General features: G+C 37.5%; 1 protein-coding gene across 1 annotated transcript in view; it reads left to right on the top strand.

The window, feature by feature from the left end:
• The window catches only part of LOC150086293 (TBC1 domain family member 30-like), a 200,394-nt gene extending 188,747 nt beyond the window's left edge, over positions 1-11,647 (top strand). Inside the window, exons 9-10 of the mRNA XM_090374853.1 lie at positions 9,824-10,021; positions 11,544-11,647. Of these exons, the coding sequence (XP_090230979.1) occupies positions 9,824-10,021; positions 11,544-11,647 (302 nt within the window). The remainder of the gene's footprint in view (positions 1-9,823; positions 10,022-11,543) is intronic.
• The last annotated feature ends 8,217 nt before the right edge of the window (positions 11,648-19,864 follow it).

Raw genomic sequence — 19,864 nt, 5'->3', positions numbered from 1 at the left:
CACAGCACAGTGCTTACTTACACCATATAGCTAATACTAATAGTAATGCTAATACTGAATACAAAATTTGCTTGTAACTATTTAACCTATGGTTTAGCATTACTCTTAGTCATGTAGTGCAAGGAAGCCACAGGCTTTTGCTGCTTGTTCATTTAGTAAATTTTTTATTAAGATTAAATCTAATATTTATCCAAGATCTCTTTCAATTGCACCATGTTACTTTCCTTGGTTGTCTTTATTATCTCACTCTCCCTCCCTCTCTTGACTATTTCAAAATTGTCTAATTAAACAGCCATTCTTTACATATTATATGTGGAATGAGTACTGTATATGGTAATTTTAAAATAATTTCCGCTTATTATTGGATTGCACTTTTCTCATATTTTAATCTATAAAAATGCCAAAATCCACATTAATCCGTTTATATAGAGACACGTTCATGTATAATGTGACTTTTGTTATTCTCAGCTTCCATTTAATATAATGCGCTGTTTTTCATTATTCTTGAAATAATATTTAATAGCACATCGTGTCTGTTCATATGGAGCATCTCTGCACTTTCCCTTTGGACAGCTTATAGTTGAACATTCGTGTGTCCCAATCATAGATTCAAATGGTAGTTCATCTTGTTTATAATTATGATATATATATATATATATATATATCAGTGTATTAATTAATATTTGTTAATACACTGATATAAATTGTCACTGTTTTGAAATAAAAATTTCAAAACAATGTCAGTGACTTAGCTTATAAATGGTTTTTTGGGCTGAGGATCTTATACAGAAATTTCTTTTTTTTTTTTTTTTTTATCATTATAAATATAATATGTATTCTTGTTCTTTGAAAATATTCTATATTTGCACATTAGACATTTGTCCTAGGTCATGGATATCACAATTTAGAAAACTGAATTCTGAAATGTTGCTGTTGGGAACCTTTTCTCTTACACATTTCACCATGTGAAACATGTACTCACCTTGTTTAAATTTTTTGCTTTCTCTATCATAAGACTTCTGATGATGCCATGCATCTTAGAGACCAGTATTTTTGATGCTATCTCTTCTGCAGTGTCTCCAAGGATGATTTAATATAACCCTTTAATATCATGCATTCATTGTAATCAGCTAGTGTTTATTTTGATATAGTATATATAGTTTAAAATAATTAAATGCACATGGCATAATACTTTAAGAGTTTAGTATCTATATAATATCGGTGTTTAGATACACCATAGACACTCTTAAAAAACTACAAAGTAGTTGTTGTGGGCATCATTTGCTCTTTCTCATATTGTGCTCTGCCTTCACGACGAGTTGCCATGATACTGCACTACCTCAAATAAGTAACGCTTCACTAATAGAGAAGACTACTGTTACTTATTCTCAGTGAGTACCACCACATCACCCATGTTGTGGTGGTACTCACTGAGAATAAGTAACAGTAGTCTTCTCTATTAGTGAAGCGTTACTTATTTGAGGTAGTGCAGTATCATGGCAACTCGTCGTGAAGGCAAAGCACAATATGAGAAAGAGCAAATGATGCCCACAACAACTACTTTGTAGTTTTTTAAGAGTGTCTATGGTGTATCTAAACACCGATATTATAAAGTATATATAGTATACAGCAGGCCCCCGTTATAACACGGTTCGCTTTACGCTGATTCGCTATAACGCCGTTCTTATATTATAACCCGTATCTGACTATAACGCTGTCACAGATCACTATAGCACTCTTTTACAGATTGCATTTTTGGCATATCTAATGAAATCGTTTCATTTGATGGAGTCAATGGCTTGAAAATTAATAGCAAAACAGCGTTAAAACGTTTCCCGCACCGACTTGAGAAATTTTCTCGCACGCTAATTTAATTGCAGTACAGTGACTTGTTACGTAGTTCCGAGATCAACATTTTGAAAAATGATCAAGTTTGTAATATTTGCGTTATATGCATTTATCCGAAGTCTAGTCATCACTCAGTACCGTATTAGACATCATGCAAAACGGACAGTTTACTTGAACATTGTATCAGCTCAGGAAAATCACCTGAGAGGACATAAATTCAAATTGAGGAAAGACAGATGTAGGATAGACGTGCGGAAATTTGCCTTTAGCCAGCGGGTGGTTGGTTGGTGGAACAGACTTCCATCCCTTGTGGTGGAGGTTGATAGCCTAAATAAGTTTAAGGCTCAGCTGGACAGGTATTTTGAACGAATAGAGGGGTGAAGTGGAAGTGTGTTTTTTTTTTTTTTTTTTTTTTTGGGCTGATGCTGCATAAGCTTGCTTTCTTGCATCAAATGCCTCTACTAATGCTAATGCTAATTAATGTAACCAACACAGTTACATTTTCGAAGAGTTAATAATGGCCGATAAGAATGAAAAAGCAATAACGTCTGAGCGCAGTACAAAGATTATAATTGTAAGAAAAAGACTGAATTTGAAAATTAAACTAGACGTTTTGAAGCGAATCAATTCCGGTCAAAGACAAGCGGATGTGTGGCATAATTTAGGACTTGCAAGTTTAACTATAAGAACAATTATAAAAAATATATATATAAAGAATTAATTTTAGCAGCGGGAAAGATAGTTGTTCCACTGCAAGCAACTAAGGCTAGGCCGGCTATTAGGATTGAAATGGAAAGACTTTAACTAATTTTATTGAAGATAATATCCAATGCAGAATTCAGTTAAGTTAAATATTATTAAAAAAAAGGAGAGAGAGAGAGATTAGCCAATATAATAATCTGAAGAAAACTCACCTAAAAAAAAAAAAAAATGTGGAACCATTTAAAACTAGTAAGGGCTGGTTGAATAGATTTAAAATCCAGGAAGAAGCTGCAAGTGCAGAAGGAGCCGAAACTTTCAAAAAAGAACTTGTTAAAATTATTGAAGAGGGGTATTATGTGTTATACTTCTCAACAAGTTTTTAACATAGATGAAGCAGGACTTTTGTGGAAACGAATGCCTAAAAGAAGTTTCGTATTGAAAGAAGAAAAAGCATGCCAGGTTTCAAAGCGGTGAAGGATCGGTTGACTTTATTGTTGGTGGTAACGCTGCGGGGGGATTTAAAATTAATACCCCTTTTAGTTTATTTGGAAGAGGACCAAAGTCCAACCCAAAATCGACACATTTTTCATGATTACATTCATCAATTAAATTAAATCAATTTAGATCAATTAAATTCATGATTTTAATTGGAATTGTAAGTTTAATTTTGATACGTAAGTAGTTACCACATAATTATATACGTATGTAATGCAGAATATCTTATATGTACAAATATTTGAATATTAAATATTTTGGCCGAAATTTGTGCATCTTTTCAGATTGATTGAAATTATTGATTAGGAAATATCATATGGCAACGACCGCAACTCACAAATACATATGTTACCTTATGGGAATGCAGCGCTCGTTTAGCGCTGATTCACTTAGCGCTCTGTTTTTACAGAACGAATTATCAGCGTTAAGTGGGGGTCACCTGTATATTGTTTCCATGTGTTTCATTGGTATTTAGTAGTAAAGCCTCTCTCTCGTGCACACAATGCTTTTAACAGACTGAATAGGTTTTCCTTTTGTTCTAGTAGAGGAATATCTAAATTAGCAATGATTTGATTTATTGGATATGTAAATTACAACACAACTGGGCATAAAGATGACAGTATATTTATCATTGTACAGTGGCTGCTATTCCTGATAGGTTATGAAGTGAGTATTCATAATTGATAGATAGCACAGTACAAAATACAATAAGATATTATTTATAAATATTTATAATAATATTTATGAATTTTTATAGGAATGAAAATCAAACTTGAAGATTAGCTAAAATAATGCTGTATAGTGTTTAAAGCCCATAAGTTAAACCTTCCCATCCACCCCATCATTATCACCCCAGGTGCTTGACAAACAGCTAGTTCCCCCCCCCCATCCTTTCTTCTGCCATCCCTCAACTCTAATCACTTAATTCCCTGACCTTATTGAAAGAATTAAGGACCCCATCCATACCCTAATGATTTCCTAGCCATTGTGAATGTTGAGTCCAACATCCACACTAGCCAGTGCAGGTGTTAAGACCTAGAGGATGTTTACAAACATCCATCTGGGTCTTAACCTACATTGGCACCCACCTAGACTTCTCAACCAACACAAGCTTCCCCACACTTTTTAAATCAGACTTCTTTTTAGAAAAGTCTGATTGCCCTTTCTGCAGAGTAGGCCTATTTCCATTAAGCAAAATAATGCTCACCCCAGTTCAGTAGAGGGGGGGGGACACTTCCTTTTGCATAGAAGGCTTCCATAAAACAACTGATACCCATACTCTCTTGGATTTCCAATCCAGTCATTCCCAACTCCCTTGTTTCAAGGCTAGGATTGTCAAAAGTCCTGAATACTTGTGGTGTCCCAGGAATTGGACCTGTAACTCTCCTCGGTGAAGAATATCCTCCTCCTTAACAACTAGTGGGTGATGCTAGTGTATTGTGCTGACTAGGCTGCCACAGAGGGTTTGCCATTCTGGGATCATCTCATTTCAGTGCTCCTTCTTGCTATTAAATGCTTCCTAGGACTGATATCATATCTGCATCTACTTACACAACTTCAAATTCTACAACACTAAATTACAAAATAGGAAGCTACGAAGTAACAAATATTAATAACAAACAAGAACATCAAACTAAAACAAAACATGGCATGATTAGTTTTTTAGCCTGTTGACTCAGCCAATAGTTACCTGTCCCTAACTTCAGGGAGGAAAGACCCTACTATCACCTCCAAGCCTTTACCTTATCACAATTTTTTGTTTGCAAATTCAGTAGATAATTTATACTTTCTTGAGTCATTTAATTGTCACCAAAGTCCTTTCTATCACATTCAAGCTCAACAAAAAATTGAAATTGAAGATCTTCATAGATATTCAATAAAACATGATCAGTATCCTCTTCTAACCCACATTCACATAAAAGTGTTTCTGAAAAACCAAATTGATTCAGTTTTGCAGCAATAGGTGCATGATCAGTTAGAAAATATAAAACTGCCAAACTAAAAACAAACCAAGGTTTAACTACTCTTTAGTCAGGAATGATAAACATACGTTACTCTGCACTTCTCTGACAGGTCCCATGACTGCTGCCATTTTATCTGAAATTCAGCTTGCAGGTGATAGTCTAACTTCAACACATGTTGGCCATATTCCACTTCTGAATTGGGATAAGATGTTACGTCCATGATTTACTTCCTAATAGTCTTCTAAGTATAATATTCTAAAGCCTTCATGGTGCAACAGAACATAGTTAAACAACATGTTCTGTTGGTTGCTTACCTGATATTACACATAAAAGCAACAATAGATACTGTTCTGTATGCCTTTGTTACTGCCAGCAGACAAAATGTTGGACTGACATGCCTTTTAAAAATGACATTCCCAACTCTGTGCTCCCAAGCAGCTGTCAGGTTATTATTTCAATGAAAACACAATTACACAGCAAATTCAGAGGTCCACCAAAAAATCCCCATTCGGCTCTTGCAATTCTTCTCAGTGTAGCTAAAACAGCTTGTTTAGAAACTTAACATGGCTAAGACTATCTTTTCTTATCCAACATCACTCCTAAATACTTAACAGAAGTCAAATAAGTTCTGTGCCTCTCTGGGATGGAATAGGCAAATACATCCTCAGGATTTCCAAATGATATGATGGAAATCATATCATTTGCTGATGCTATCGAGGCAGTGTTAGGTGGGTCGGAAAACTGCTAGCTTGGGGGGAGACAAAGACGAATAGATTAACAGTAGCCACTGGCAGAGATGAAAGAGATTCTTGCACTGCTTCTATTGGAATGAGCAGAAGCCTGAAAAACAAGATGCAGGATATTTCAGAGACTGCTGGGAGTCATTGCGGTACAAGTAAACACATGGGTTGTGTTAGGATAGCTAAGAATAGAAATAGGTGCATGTATACTTGCATGTACACCAATGCTAGGAGTTTAGTAAATAAATTTGATGAATTTGAGGTATTGCTCAAAACGTCAAAGGCAGATATTGTTGGCATATCAGAGACGTGGTGTCACACAGATAAAAGGAATGCAGAACTGCAATTTGGGGAGTACAACGTCTACAGAAAGGATAGACTGGATAGGAAGGGAGGAGGGGTTATGCTATTAGTTAAGAAATACATAAAATCTCAGGAAGTGGCCAGTGGACATCGCTAGACAGTGCAGTGTCGAGTCAGTTTGGTGTGACATAAGCATTGGGAGATCAAAATTGAGAGTAGGAGTGTGCTATAGGCCTAATGACTCTGATGAGTATAATAAGAAACTGTACAGGGAAATAGTGGGCCAGTAAATCAGAGAGTCTTATAATGGGGGATTTTAATTTCCCAGATATTGACTGGAATTTGGGGGCTGGTCACTCACACACTAGCAAGGCTTTTGTGGATTTATTGGATGATTGTTTTCTACATCATGTTCAGGAGGAAACTAGAGGGAGGAATACTCTTGATTTGATTATCAGCAGTGATTCTTCATTCATTAAGAATCTGCAGATAAATGAACCACTAGGTGGCAGTGATCACAGTGTGCTGAAGTGGGATTTACTCAAAGAGGTAACTACCATTAGGGGTAAAGGGAAGGGTTATTGCTTTCGTAAAGGCGACTACGATGGACTGAGACAGTATTTAAATTCTATACAGTGGGACCAACTGATGACGTTACCAACAGCAAATGCAAAATGGGAAGCATTCAAAGAACTTATCTTGGAAGCTACTAGGCTTTACATACCAACTAAGAAATATTGTTCAAGGTTTAGGTCTAAATGGATGTCAGATGAACTGATGAGGCATATGGCAGAGAAGAAACATGCATGTGATACATACAAATTAACACACGACACAGAAGCCTATGATAGATACAAGTTGATCTGTAACCAAGTTACAAAGGAGGTTAGGCAGGCGAAGGCAGATTACGAGAAATCTTTGGCAAGGGATGCAAAGAAAAACAGCAAAGAGTTCTTTACTTATGTAAACTCTAGAAGTAGGGGGATGAATCAGATTGGTCCACTTGATATCGATGGGTCAACTGTTGATGATCCTGCTCAGGTAGCTAACAAACTAAATGAATATTTTGCATCAACATTCACACATGAGGAGAATGAGGAGTTATTTAGCGAGGGGAAAGCCAGAGGTGTATTGAACTCTAGCAGTAAGCTAGAGAATCTTGTAATAACTGAGAGTAAAGTGGAGGAGAAATTGTTGAAGATAAACACAAGAAAGGCACCCGGGGTGGATGGGATCTATCCAGTTATATTAAAGGAGGCAGCAGAGGAAGTAAGCAAACCCTTAGCCATAATTATGAGAGCTTCCTTGGACTCAGGGGAGGTACCCACAGACTGGAGATGTGCAAATGTGACCCCAATTCACAAAGGAGGATCAAAGGCTGACACAAGTAATTATAGACCTGTGAGTTTAACTTCTGTTCCAGGAAAATTAATGGAGGCACAGTTAAAGAAGCACTGCAGGATCATTTAGACAAGACTTCAGTTATAGCTCGGACACAGCATGGTTTTGTTAAGGGGAAGTATTGCCTGACCAATTTGATTGGATACTATGATGCGATCACAAAGGAACTGGACGCAGGGAATAACTTTGATATTATATACTTGGATCTTAGAAAGGCTTTTGATACTGTTGCACATGGAAGGCTGCTGCACAAATTGGAGCAGTGTGGCATTGGAGGCAAATTGCTGCTGTGGATAAAGGGGTGGCTGAGGGGGAGAAGACAGAGTGGTAATCAATGGACACTGCTCATCGTGGACTAATGTTATTAGTGGAGTCCCTCAGGGCTCAGTGTTGGGTCCATTATTGTTTTCTGTATTCATAAATGATATTGATGATAGTATATCAAGCTTAATCTCGAAGTTTGCAGACGACACAAAGGTAGGCAGGGTTGTCAAGGACACTACTGACACTATGCTGCTGCAACAGGATCTGGAAAGGTTGAGCAGATAGGCTGAGAGGTGGCAAATGAAGTTTAATATTGACAAATGTAAAGTACTACACATGGGAAACAGCAACCCCAGAGCAACGTATCAACTCTATTGTACTACTCTGACAGTGGTAGAGAATGAAAGGGACCTGGGGGTGGTTGTGCAGGCAGATATGAAGTTCTCTGAGCAGTGCAGATGGGCTGCAAGAGTAGCTCATGGTGTATTGTCAATGATATATAGGAATTTTTCTAGCAGGGATAAGGAGGTGATTATTCCCTTGTATAAGGCAATGGTCAAGCCACACCTTATACAGATCTGGAGGCCTCATTTCAAGAAGCATGTAGAGCTGCTGGAACGAGTACAGAGAAGGGCAACAAGATTAGTGAATGGAACAAAGGGGTGCTCTTACGAAGAAAGGCTTAAGTTTTGCAAATTACAGTGTCTGGAGACTAGGCACCAGCGAGGTGATCTGATAGAGGTGTATAAAGCCTTGAATGGTTTGTGCGTGCTGAATGCTGATGGGATTTTTCCTCCTCTCACTCAGAATAATCACCTGAGAGGGCATAAATTCAAATTGAGGAAAAACAGATGTAGGATAGACGTGCGGAAATTTGCCTTTAGCCAGCGGGTGGTTGGTTGGTGGAACAGACTTCCATCCCTTGTCGTGGAAGTTGATAGCCTAAATAAGTTTAAGTCTCAGCTGGACAGGTATTTTGAACGAACAGAGGGGTGAAGTGGAAGTGGTGGTTTTTTTTTTTTTTTTTTTTTTGGCTGATGCTGCATAAGCTTGCTTTCTTGCATCAAGTGCCTCTACTAATGCTAATCATCTCATTTGGTGCAAAAATATGCAAATGTAATGCAAAAATCCAACCCACAGGCAGCACCAAACTGAAACAGATGCTGTGGGTCATATCTTTCCCCCTCCCAAAGAGGTGTGGGACTCAGTCTGTCAAGTCAACTGCCAGTGAGTGAGGGCTATACTTTCGGACTTAACAGTTGTGTTAGGAGAAAAATACTGTAGGTGTAGGCCATCCAAGACATACCAGGCTAACATAAATCGAAACACAGGCAGGCATATGCCTCCCCCCCCTCAGTTTTGGCTCACCGTCTTTCCAAACTAAACCTCTGATGGCACCCATTTTGAAAATCCACATCTCAACCCCATTGCCCTAGCTCCTCTCGACCCTTTAGAACAACTGACTCTAGGGAGCTACTCTGAATGCAAGATAATGTAGGAGCTACTCTGAATGCAAGATAGTCTGACAAGTCAGGCCACAACTAACCAGACAACTCCAGCTTTCCTTGTTTTGAGAACCCTTCACTCAGACAATCACAATGCATTGATACAGAGCTGCACAACAGGCTACCTACACCCAATCAGAGGGCTACGGTTCTCTCATGACTGGAGAGGAGACCAAAGAGTCTGAAGATGGGAGGCATATTATTATGTCATCTCTAGCTCTTTGTTTTCTTCATTTCCATACCAGTAAATCTACTGTTGAAGACTATAACAGTTCAGCTGTAACACAGTGTCCCTCTGCCTTGCCCTTCCCCCTCCTTTCATTATATAGCATTATTTTTTAAATACTCTATGTAGTGTTTTTTATATTAATTTCATTTTAAGGTTCCCTGCATCAGAGAAGTTATTTACCGCTTATTGTATTTTGTGCTGTGCTATCAGCACTTACTTCGTAACCTATCAGGAACAGCAGCTGCTACAATAAACATATCATTATCTTCATGCAGTGTGTTGTACTTTACATCCAAAATATTACCTGCATGTGCCAGATTGCCCTTCAACTCCTTCATTCACTACTAATAATTATTTTTGGTTTTTGTTTAGCTGGCAGTGCTGCTGTTTCTCCTATATCACCTGGATCCATATTTAGCTCATTTGGTACCAATGGAGCTAAGAACTTGCCCTCTCCCTGCTCTTCTACTAACTTTAACATGGATCGGATGGCCCTGGATATTTCTGCTCTGAAGAAGCAATATGTCAAATTAAAGGAAAGACAGAAACAAGCTCATCTCATTTTGACAGGTTGGAATATTAAGTTTCAGAAATCTAATATTAAGTATAAATTGGTGGTATCCAACTGCTGGTATACATATGTACCCCACACTTCCCTGGGAGTATACTGAAATATGAAATTGGCTTTGTCAAAAATACAAAGAATACTGTACTCCTGTATCTGTATGTTAAATTTATTTGTATTAATGATGTGCTTGTGTTAGTTCAGCAGTTAGCATCTGATTATAAACAGTCAAATTATTTTAGATATTATCTCAAAAATATATTTAGGAGATATAAATTTCATAGAAAGAAAAAAATATAACAGGGGTACAGTGTTCATCACGAAAATTGTAAGGGGGTTACAACCAAAAAAAAAAAAAAATAGTTGAATATTACTTATGTATATCATATGCAGTCCTCTTAAAAAATTATTTTGAAATTATTTTTCAAGATATAAAAACTTGTAGGGAAAATTTTTCCTGCATACGCTCTTTGAGTAGATTGGGGTTCAAGTCCCTGACTTCTAAGTACAGTCAATCTGCCAACCCCCACTGGACTAGCGCAGCACATTATGGTCCAATTCCCTCAACATGAATGTTGAAGAGGCTTCCATCCTGCAGTGGGTTGATAATGGATGCAGTTTACCTTTATATGTTTTATAAGTTTTTTCCCATGTACATTATGTAGGAAAAGTTACATTTACCATGCAAATATAACATTACCTATTTTAAAAGGTTAACAAGTTTGTCATGAACAATAAACGTCAAAGATGTAGAAACAATCATCACTTTTACCTTCAAAACAATCTCGGCTTCTGCAGCTGAGAATGTTTTGAAGGTAAAAGTGACAAAAAGCTGCCTATTGACACAGCAGGCAGTTTTCCCTTAATAGAGCTTGGACAGTGCAGGTAGTCATAAAGTTAATTAATGTAAAAATATTTTGATGTAAATTTACATACAAAAAACATAATTGCCAAGTTTTATTGTGGGGCTTCAATTTACATGGCTGTAAATATTGCTCAGAATATTGTCCCTATGAATCAGTAAAGCTCCTCTGATTCAAATAATTAAATTTTTAATAGCAGAGGAGGGCTGATCTCGGGACATCCAGTTTCTCTACTTGGGTCCCCCCCCCCTCTGTAGTTGTGCAACATATTTTGATCATAATGTGTTCATTAAAAGGCATAGTTTAATGTGGGATGGCGATAACTTGCAAGGAAACATTTTGATGTGTTGGTTTAAAATGACTTATTAAACTGGTTGATTTAGATAAATGATTTAGAAATACCACTCATTTCAACCTTTCTTTGGGGTTCTCTGCAACAGATTTAGAATTAAAAGAACTTTGGTTGTATACCATGGAATTGCAAACTGTATAGTGATCAGCCTTAATAACCTGTAATCTGATGAAATATTAAGAACTGTTTGTTAATTATGTTGTTTTTCTTTCAATTCTGTGTCCACCAAGGAAGAATCACAAAAAGGGATCAGAACCTGTGGTATTTCTAAATCTATATTTAAAATTAATAAATGTTAATTGTTAAATTCAGTTTTAATAAAACCATTCACTGATGCAATAGCAAAGTGTGGTCCAAATAAGAAAATGGCTGTGAAACAGCTCCATTCTGTTACAGTCTCATTATCTTATCATTAGCAAGTTATTGGTTTTCAGTTTTCTTTGGACAATGCAACATAGTTGTATGTATTAACAGCACCATGAAGATAAAAGAGGCTTCATCAGACCATAAAATGCAATCTAATCATCATTGATCAGGTCATATTCAATTTGATTGATACTCGGTGTGCAAAATTTAGACAGGATCCTGAGTTCAGAGGACAGCAACTCTTGAACTGTTCTGAAATTATAAGAGTGAAGTTTAAAGATCTTGGCCATTGTTTAGGGTACAAATGGCTTGGGTATTTGTAAATATATGGTCTCTCTCTCTCTCTCTCTCTCTCTCTCTCTCTCTCTCCCCCCCCCCCTAAAAGTGAAGTTGAAAATAATTCATTGACATTCCAGCTTGTCTCAGTTATATTGAGGAATAGCCTGTTCATATTTTATCAGTAATACACCCAGTTTGTTCAAACTTCAGTAATAATTGCCTTCCAGGATTAAATTGAGTAAGAACCTTTACCTTTCTTCATAGTGTGTTCTCTTTTATAGGCTTTGAGGGCAGCTGAAAATTATTACCACTTTGATAATAAAGGCAGACAAGAGAGAAATCTTTGCTGCTTATTTGGTCATTGAAACTTGTCACAGATTCACACACTTCCACATATGACAGAATAGGGTTTGCTACCTGTTAGTCTAAAATGCTGGTGGATCTGATATTCAGGTTGCACTTACAGTCAAGTGGACTGAATTTCAGCAAAGTCTAGTCATTTTGCAACAGTCAACTCCTCTGCTTGCACCTTCACAATGGTAGGGCTGTTAGTAACAGCACCCTTGATATACCCCATGTGTGGGGTCAGAAACGATGCATTTTGTATACTAGAGGTGACTGTCCAGGTTTGAACCAACATAAGCAGGGGTTGAGATGTGACATCCACACCACATAGGGAAACACTGTCCCTCTGTCACCAAGCAGTACTAAGTGGCAAATGACTCTCATCAACCAGTATGATGCCATCACTTTGCTTATTGGAGGCTTGACGTAACACCCATATTTAGTCTGCAGAGCAAAGCTCCTATAACCCACCATTTCTTTCGTCATGCAGTATGGGTGAGTTTATAATGAACATCATTATAGTCTCAAATAATTATTACGAGCACCATGTCATCTTGAGAAACCATAGTTTATTTACCAGTAGTGGCACAGCATTAATACAGAGGACTGGGCTGGAGGAGGCTTGATTCCTAATTGAAATTTAAAAGAGGTTATTTATTCTTAAACCCATGCTGGCTTTTAATGCTCAGTTCATTAGTACCAGGAATTTAAAGTGTTTTAGTGGTTAAAACACTGTTTTGGCCACTATAGCCAAAATCTAGCTGTAGTGCAGACAGGAAGTTGTAAAAGTTCTAAAATCAGTTAGAAAAACAAATACCAAATTGTGTTACTGCTAATTTATATTGTAGTTGCCTTCATTATTATGCCTTATTGCAATTTAATGGTTAAAAATGTTTTATACTACCAGTAAAAATTACTTGCAACAACTTACTGAACTTTACTAAAATAAATATACCAAGATATGAAAAATATAAGTAGAAATAAGTTAAAAGCAATTAAGAACATGTAAAATAATATACTAAAAGTGATAAAAATATACAGAATAAAATGAGTTAAAAATCTCAAAACACAGATAAATAAGTATCTGTGTTTTGTGATTTGAAGGTAGAGGGCCTGTTTATCAACTTGCTAGTAAATGGCATAATATAGAATAAATAGCAAGGCTGTCATGTGACAGAGTAAATCAGGCATAATGATGCAAAAAATATATATATAAATAAATAACTAAAAGGTACTAATCAGGATCTGGCAGTACCAAGTGTGCCTGCAGTTATTGTAAGATGGCAGACTTTATAATAGGATGGATGTGGGTCTCTTCATTACAGCTCATACTGGGACCCACCTTAAAAATATGGAGAGCTACAAGCAAAGAGAGAAGCTGTTGTGTGAGTAGTCAGTAATGTTGAGGTAGTTCAGGGGTTCATCATCTGGCAGGTTACCAGATATTTAGTTTCTAACAAGTCCCCAGTTTTATTTTTCTGTAGGGTATTCATCTGTTTCCTGTCAGTGACTCACTTTAATCTAGTAATTACACCAAATTTTAATTTGAGATCAGTACTTGCCTTACATTGAGAACAAAGAAAAGAATCGTCAGTTGAGCTAGGATTATCTACTAGATTATCTACAGTAGGAAATTTAAAATTGAGAAAGGAGTTCGACAAGGAGACACAATATCTCCGAAGCTGTTTACTGCTGCCCTTGAGGAAGCTTTCAGAAGATTAGACTGGTCGCAGAAAGGAGTCAATGTTAACGGAGAGTACCTAAACCATTTACGATTTGCAGATGACATTGTGGTCATAAGCCATGATCCCAAAGAATTAGAGGAAAATCTTAATCAGTTATGCACAGCTAGTAAGGATTTTGGACTAAAGATGAATATAGCTAAAACAAAAGTAATGATGAACAAGTATGCCACAGAAAGGGAAATAATGATTGAAGGAGCAGTAATTGAAAAGGTGGAGTCATATACTTATCTGGGACAAGTTATTAGCTGTAATAATGATAAATGGCTGGAAGTCAAGAGAAGAATAAATTTTGGATGGATAGCATTCAGGAAATATAATCACATACTGAAGAGCAATATCCCAGTTTGTCTGAAACGTAAAATAATGAACCAATGTATACTCCCCACCATGACTTATGGAAGTGAAACTTGGGCACTCATCAAAAGAATGGAAGAGAAGCTGAGAACTACACAGCGAAGAATGGAACGAATCATATTGGGAATCAGACTGTTAGATAAGAAGAGAAACACATGGATTAGGCAACAAACTCAAGTAAAGGACATTCTTATCAAAACTAAAGAACTAAAATGGTCTTGGGCAGGACACACAGCTCGAAGACATGATGACAGATGGACTAGGAAAATAACAGAATGGTATCCAAGAGGAGCTAGAAGAAAACCTGGAAGACAAAGGCGGAGATGGATAGATGAAATTCATGAGTTTGTGGGTAGTAAATGGATGGCCAGTGCTCAAAACAGAAGGAACTGGAAAGTTGTTGGAGAAGCCTTCATCCTGCAGTGGATTGAAAATGGCTGATGATGATGATGATGATATCTACTAGATTGACTTTGGAATACATGTCATAGGCTACAAAGTGATGAACTCATGTGAATTTCTTATAGCCATTCCCATCTAACCCATGATATCTCCAGAAGTATTTGGAAGGAATTTCAGCCTATAAGTAGTGCTGTGGTTGTAATGTTCATTATAGAACAAACTTCTTAAGCATGAGTTACCTTGAGAAACTACTTTTAAACAAATAACATCACCAAAAGTCTGTTCTATTATTTTATTTCATAGACCATATAGCTATTGCTCTATTAAGTATTCAAAGTTTAAAAGGGGACTCTCTGTGTCACCAGGCATTACTGGGTGATAGATGGCTCATCAACCATTGCAACACCACCACTTTACATTTCTATATTACATACTTTATTATTCACACGTCATCAAATATTTGCTAATTGAGGCAGGCTGCCTGATGAGAGACTAGATCTTAAAATAGGCTGTTGTAGTGGTGCCTTCTTTAGTAGAATAGCTTTTTTGTGATTATTTGTGCGAAAATTTCCAAGTTGGCTTGTAATTAGGGAAGTTTATTCTGATACGTATTAAATCCTTATGTATTTGCACTTGAAATTCTGCTGGCCAACAAATACACAGAAAGACAAGAATCTAAGGAATTCTTTTAATTTGCTCATTAATAGCAAGAACATCATCTGTTTCATTTAGTTAAAGAAATATTTTAAACACAAATTAACCCAGTTAGGTTATTTTGTAAATGAACTATCAATTGACATATTTCTTCCAAGTTCATCCCTCAGCCCAGTTTTTAGATGCTCCTTCTAGTTAGAAAAATGGTGAAGCTAGTAACCTACTCACCTTCAGGGCTGGCTACAAGCACGTGCAAACAGTTCTGTCGAACAAGGCCCTGCACTCAAATGGTCTAAATCAGTGCTACTCAAAATATGGTCTGCAGACTGGTGCCATTCCGTGAACTGTTCCGGGTCCGCAATGAGTAATTTTTCATTTTTCTAGTAATTCATTTTTATTGAATTTTACAAAGGTATCAGTCTGTGACGAAGTGGAAATAAAAGGAACTGGTTCTTCACCAGTTCCTTTTATTTCCAATCAAACAGGTAGTTTGAGAAGCACTGGTCTAAATAATATCATCCGTGTCTTTTCCACATTGCTATCAATGAGCCTACTGCTGTCTTAATGTCTAGTTACTCACATTATTGTCACTCCAAGAGTGCTTGCGAAAGTCTACTTGAAAACTTCTGGAGGTAAGGAAATAACAAACAAGACCCCACAAGGTATTATTGAACAGGGCCCCACAAATTTTGGGGCTGGCTCTGCTCACCTGTTTACAATTACTGCCATCTTCTCTCATGGCAGCAGTGTCTTGAATAACCTCTGCCTCTTCCATTCAGCTGCCTAATGCATGTAAATAGTGTGTACAGAGCCTTGCTCAACTGTTGAAATTCGTATTTAAAGTAAGTTTCCTGAATTCTTCAATATTGATTCTTACTTTGTATAATCTGAGTCCATTATTAAACTCTCTAAGAGGTTGAAGATGAGAAATCCCCAGAAATATTTGGGAATATTGTATCAAATGCAAAATTGTTTCCTTGCATCATTTTGAAGGAATGAATCAGCCATTAAAAAAAAAAACTCTTTTTGCTTATCTATGCTGCAGCCATCCTTTTCTAGTTTAAGTTATACCTCCTTGTGTATGTCATCCATAAATGAATAAGTATGCCATTATCATCTAGGTTACTCAACATTTAAACACAATCACATGTACTCACAGATGGCTAGTTCTGGACACTGTGGCTTACTGAACTCTTGCTAAGAGCATCCTTTTGTGCCTCTGGTTAATCTTGTTGTTCTTCTTCTCTGCACTGTTCTAGCAGCTCAAGCAGATGAACTTGCATCTTTAGGAACAGGATAATCACCCCCCCCCCTATACTGGCTGGAAAAATTCCTGAGTATCATTTATGGAACCTCCATGAACTGCCCTAGCAGCTTGTCTGCACTGTTGAGAACATTTGGACTGTACAGTTACTCCTAAGTTTGGTACCACCTAAATGGTATGGATTCTGGGACTATTACTACCAAAATGCAATATCTTGTATTTATCAATATTAAACTTCAATTACCATTGTTTGGCCCATCTTCCGAGTCTTGGTGAATTAACATAACCTGACTACTGCCCTTTAACCATCCTGTCCACCTTTGTATCATCAACAGACTTTGATATTCAGCTCAGTGTGCCTTCATGATTATCATTAATAAATATTAAAAACAGTTAGGAGCTCAACATCACAACTGAAAACCCACTAATTATAGTTCAAGAAGAGAAGTAACATTAATAACCACTATCTGTCTACTACTCAACTATTCTTTTATCCATTGTAGGGACATTCTCCTGATGTCACACTCCTCCAGTCTGTATGGCAGTCATTCATGTAGAACAGAATCAGAACATCTGCTGAAGTCTGATTATATGATGTTAAAATTATTTTTTGCATCACAATTTCTTTATGACTACCTCATAGCAGTTATTAAATTTGAAAGTGTCTGAAATTCTGCCCAGACACGATAGGAGGGAGTACATGATGAGAGCCTTGTCAGTCAATTCGGCCCTGGAGGAAATGTGCAAGGCTCAAGGGGTAAAATTTTTTTCAGCGTGGTCTGTGCTTGTTAACAGGAGAGACTGCTTCTACAGGAAGGGATACACTTAAATAGAAAGGGTGCAAGAATATTTGCTGATGCTATCGAGGCAGGGTTAGGTGGGTCGGAAAACTGCTAGCTTGGGGGGATTCACAGACTAAAAGGTTAAAAGTAGCTGCAGGCAGAGGTGAAGGTGATTCTTGCACAACTTCTATTAGAATAAGTAGCAACCAGGAGCGAGGAGTGCTGGGAGTTTCAGGGACTGATGGCAGTCATCGTGAAACAGGTGGGTATATGGGATGTGTTAGGGTAACTAGGAATAGGAATAGGTGCATGTATGCTTGCATGTATACCTATGCTAGAAGTATAGTAAATAAATTTGAGGAATTTGAGGTGTTGGTCAAGACATCAAAGGCGGATATTGTTGGGATATCAGCGACGTGGTGTCACACTGATATTAGGAATGCAGAATTGGAATTTGGGGAGTACAATGTGTACAGAAAGGATAGGAAGGAAGGGAGGAGGTGTTATGCTGTTAATTAAGAAAAACATAAAATCAAAAGAAGTGCATCCAGTGGATATAGATGAACAGTGCACTGTTGAGTCAGTTTGGTGTGACATAAGCACTGCGAAAGCAAAAATAAGAGTAGGAGTGTGTTATAGGCCTAATGACTCGAATGAGTACAATGAACAATTGTACAGAGAAATAGAGTGGGCTAGTAAATCAGAATATCTTATAATGGGGGATTTTAACTTCCCAGATATTGACTGCAACTTGTGGGTTGGTCATCCACACACTAGTCAGACTTTTGTGGATTTGTTGGATGATTGTTTTCTGCAGCAGCATGTTCGAGAGGCAACCAGAGAGGGTAATACTCTTGATCTGGTTATCAGCAGTGATCATTCATGTATTAAGAATTTGCAGATAAAGGAACCACTAGGTGGCAGTGATCACAGTGTACTGATGTGTGATTTACTTAAAGATATAATTACCATCAGGGGTAAAGGAAAGGTTTTTTGCTTCCGTAAAGGTGAGTACAGTGGGATCAACTGACGATGTTACCAACAGTAAATTCTAAGTGGGAAGAATTCAGGGAATTAATCGTGGAAGCTGCTAAAAGTTTAATACCTATTAAGAAATATTGGTCAAGGTTTAGGCCTAAATGGTTATCAAATGAACTAATGAGACTCGTGACAGAGAAGAAAAATGCATGGGATGCATATAAATTATCAAGCGACTCAGAAGCCTATGGCAGATATAAGCTTGTCTGTAATCAGGTCACAAAGGAGGTTAGGCAGGCGAAGGGAAATTATGAGAAATCTTTGGCAAAAGATGCTAACAAAAACAGCAAGAATTTCTTTACTTATATAAACTCTAAAAGGAAGGGGATGAATCTGATTGGTCCACTTGACATCGATGGTTCGACTGTTGATGATCCTGCTTAGATAGCAAACAAACTGAATGAGTATTTTGCATTTACATTCACACATGAGGAGATATTAAGGTTTGGAAATGGCAGAAGGTTATCAAATTATAGCAGGGTGCTTAATGATTTTGTAATAACTGAGACCAAAATGGAGGAGAAATTGTTGAAGTTAAACATAAAAAAGGCACCTGGGGTGGATGGGATATATCCAGTTATATTAAAGGAGATGGCAAAGCAACTAAGCAAACCCTTAGCCATAATTATGAGAGCATCCTTGGACTCAGGGGAAGTCCCCACGGACTGGAGATGTGCAAATGTATCCCCAATTCACAAAGGGGGATCGAAGGGTGACACGAGTAATTACAGATCAGTTAGTTTAACTTCTGTTCCAGATAAAATAATGGAGTCACTGGTTAAAGATGCATTGTAGGATCATCTAGACAAGACTGCAGCAATAATTCAGACATAGCATGGGCTTGTTAAGGGAAAGTCTTGTCTGACAAATTTGATAGGATATTATGATGTGGTTACAAAGGAACTGGATGCAAAAAATAATTTTGATATCATATATTTGGATTTCAGGAAAGCTTTTGACACTGTTGTGCATGGAAGACTACTGTACAAATTCGAGCAGAATTGTATTAAGGGTAAGTTGCTACAATGGATAAAAGGATAGTTGAGTGGGAGAAGACAGAGGGTGGTAATTGGTCCTTGAGGTTGTCACAGACATTCTCTCAGATATGCCAGACAAGCTGTACTTGCTACCTGGGAGTCTAAAACGCTGATGGAACTGATATTCGGGTGACACTCAAGTCAAGTGGACCCAATTTCGGCGAAGTCCGTGGGAGAAGACAGAGGGTGGTAATTGGTCCTTGAGGTTGTCACAGACATTCTCTCAGATATGCCAGACAAGCTGTACTTGCTACCTGGGAGTCTAAAACGCTGATGGAACTGATATTCGGGTGACACTCAAGTCAAGTGGACCCAATTTCGGCGAAGTCCGGACGGTCTGTGACAGCCAAATCCTCTGCTTGCACCT

Source organism: Mastigoproctus giganteus, chromosome 5, assembly GCF_048544385.1.
Source record: "Mastigoproctus giganteus isolate SK-2022 chromosome 5, ASM4854438v1, whole genome shotgun sequence".
In the NCBI taxonomy this organism is placed as follows: domain Eukaryota; kingdom Metazoa; phylum Arthropoda; class Arachnida; order Uropygi; family Thelyphonidae; genus Mastigoproctus; species Mastigoproctus giganteus.
This window is presented reverse-complemented; position numbering and strand designations above follow the sequence as displayed.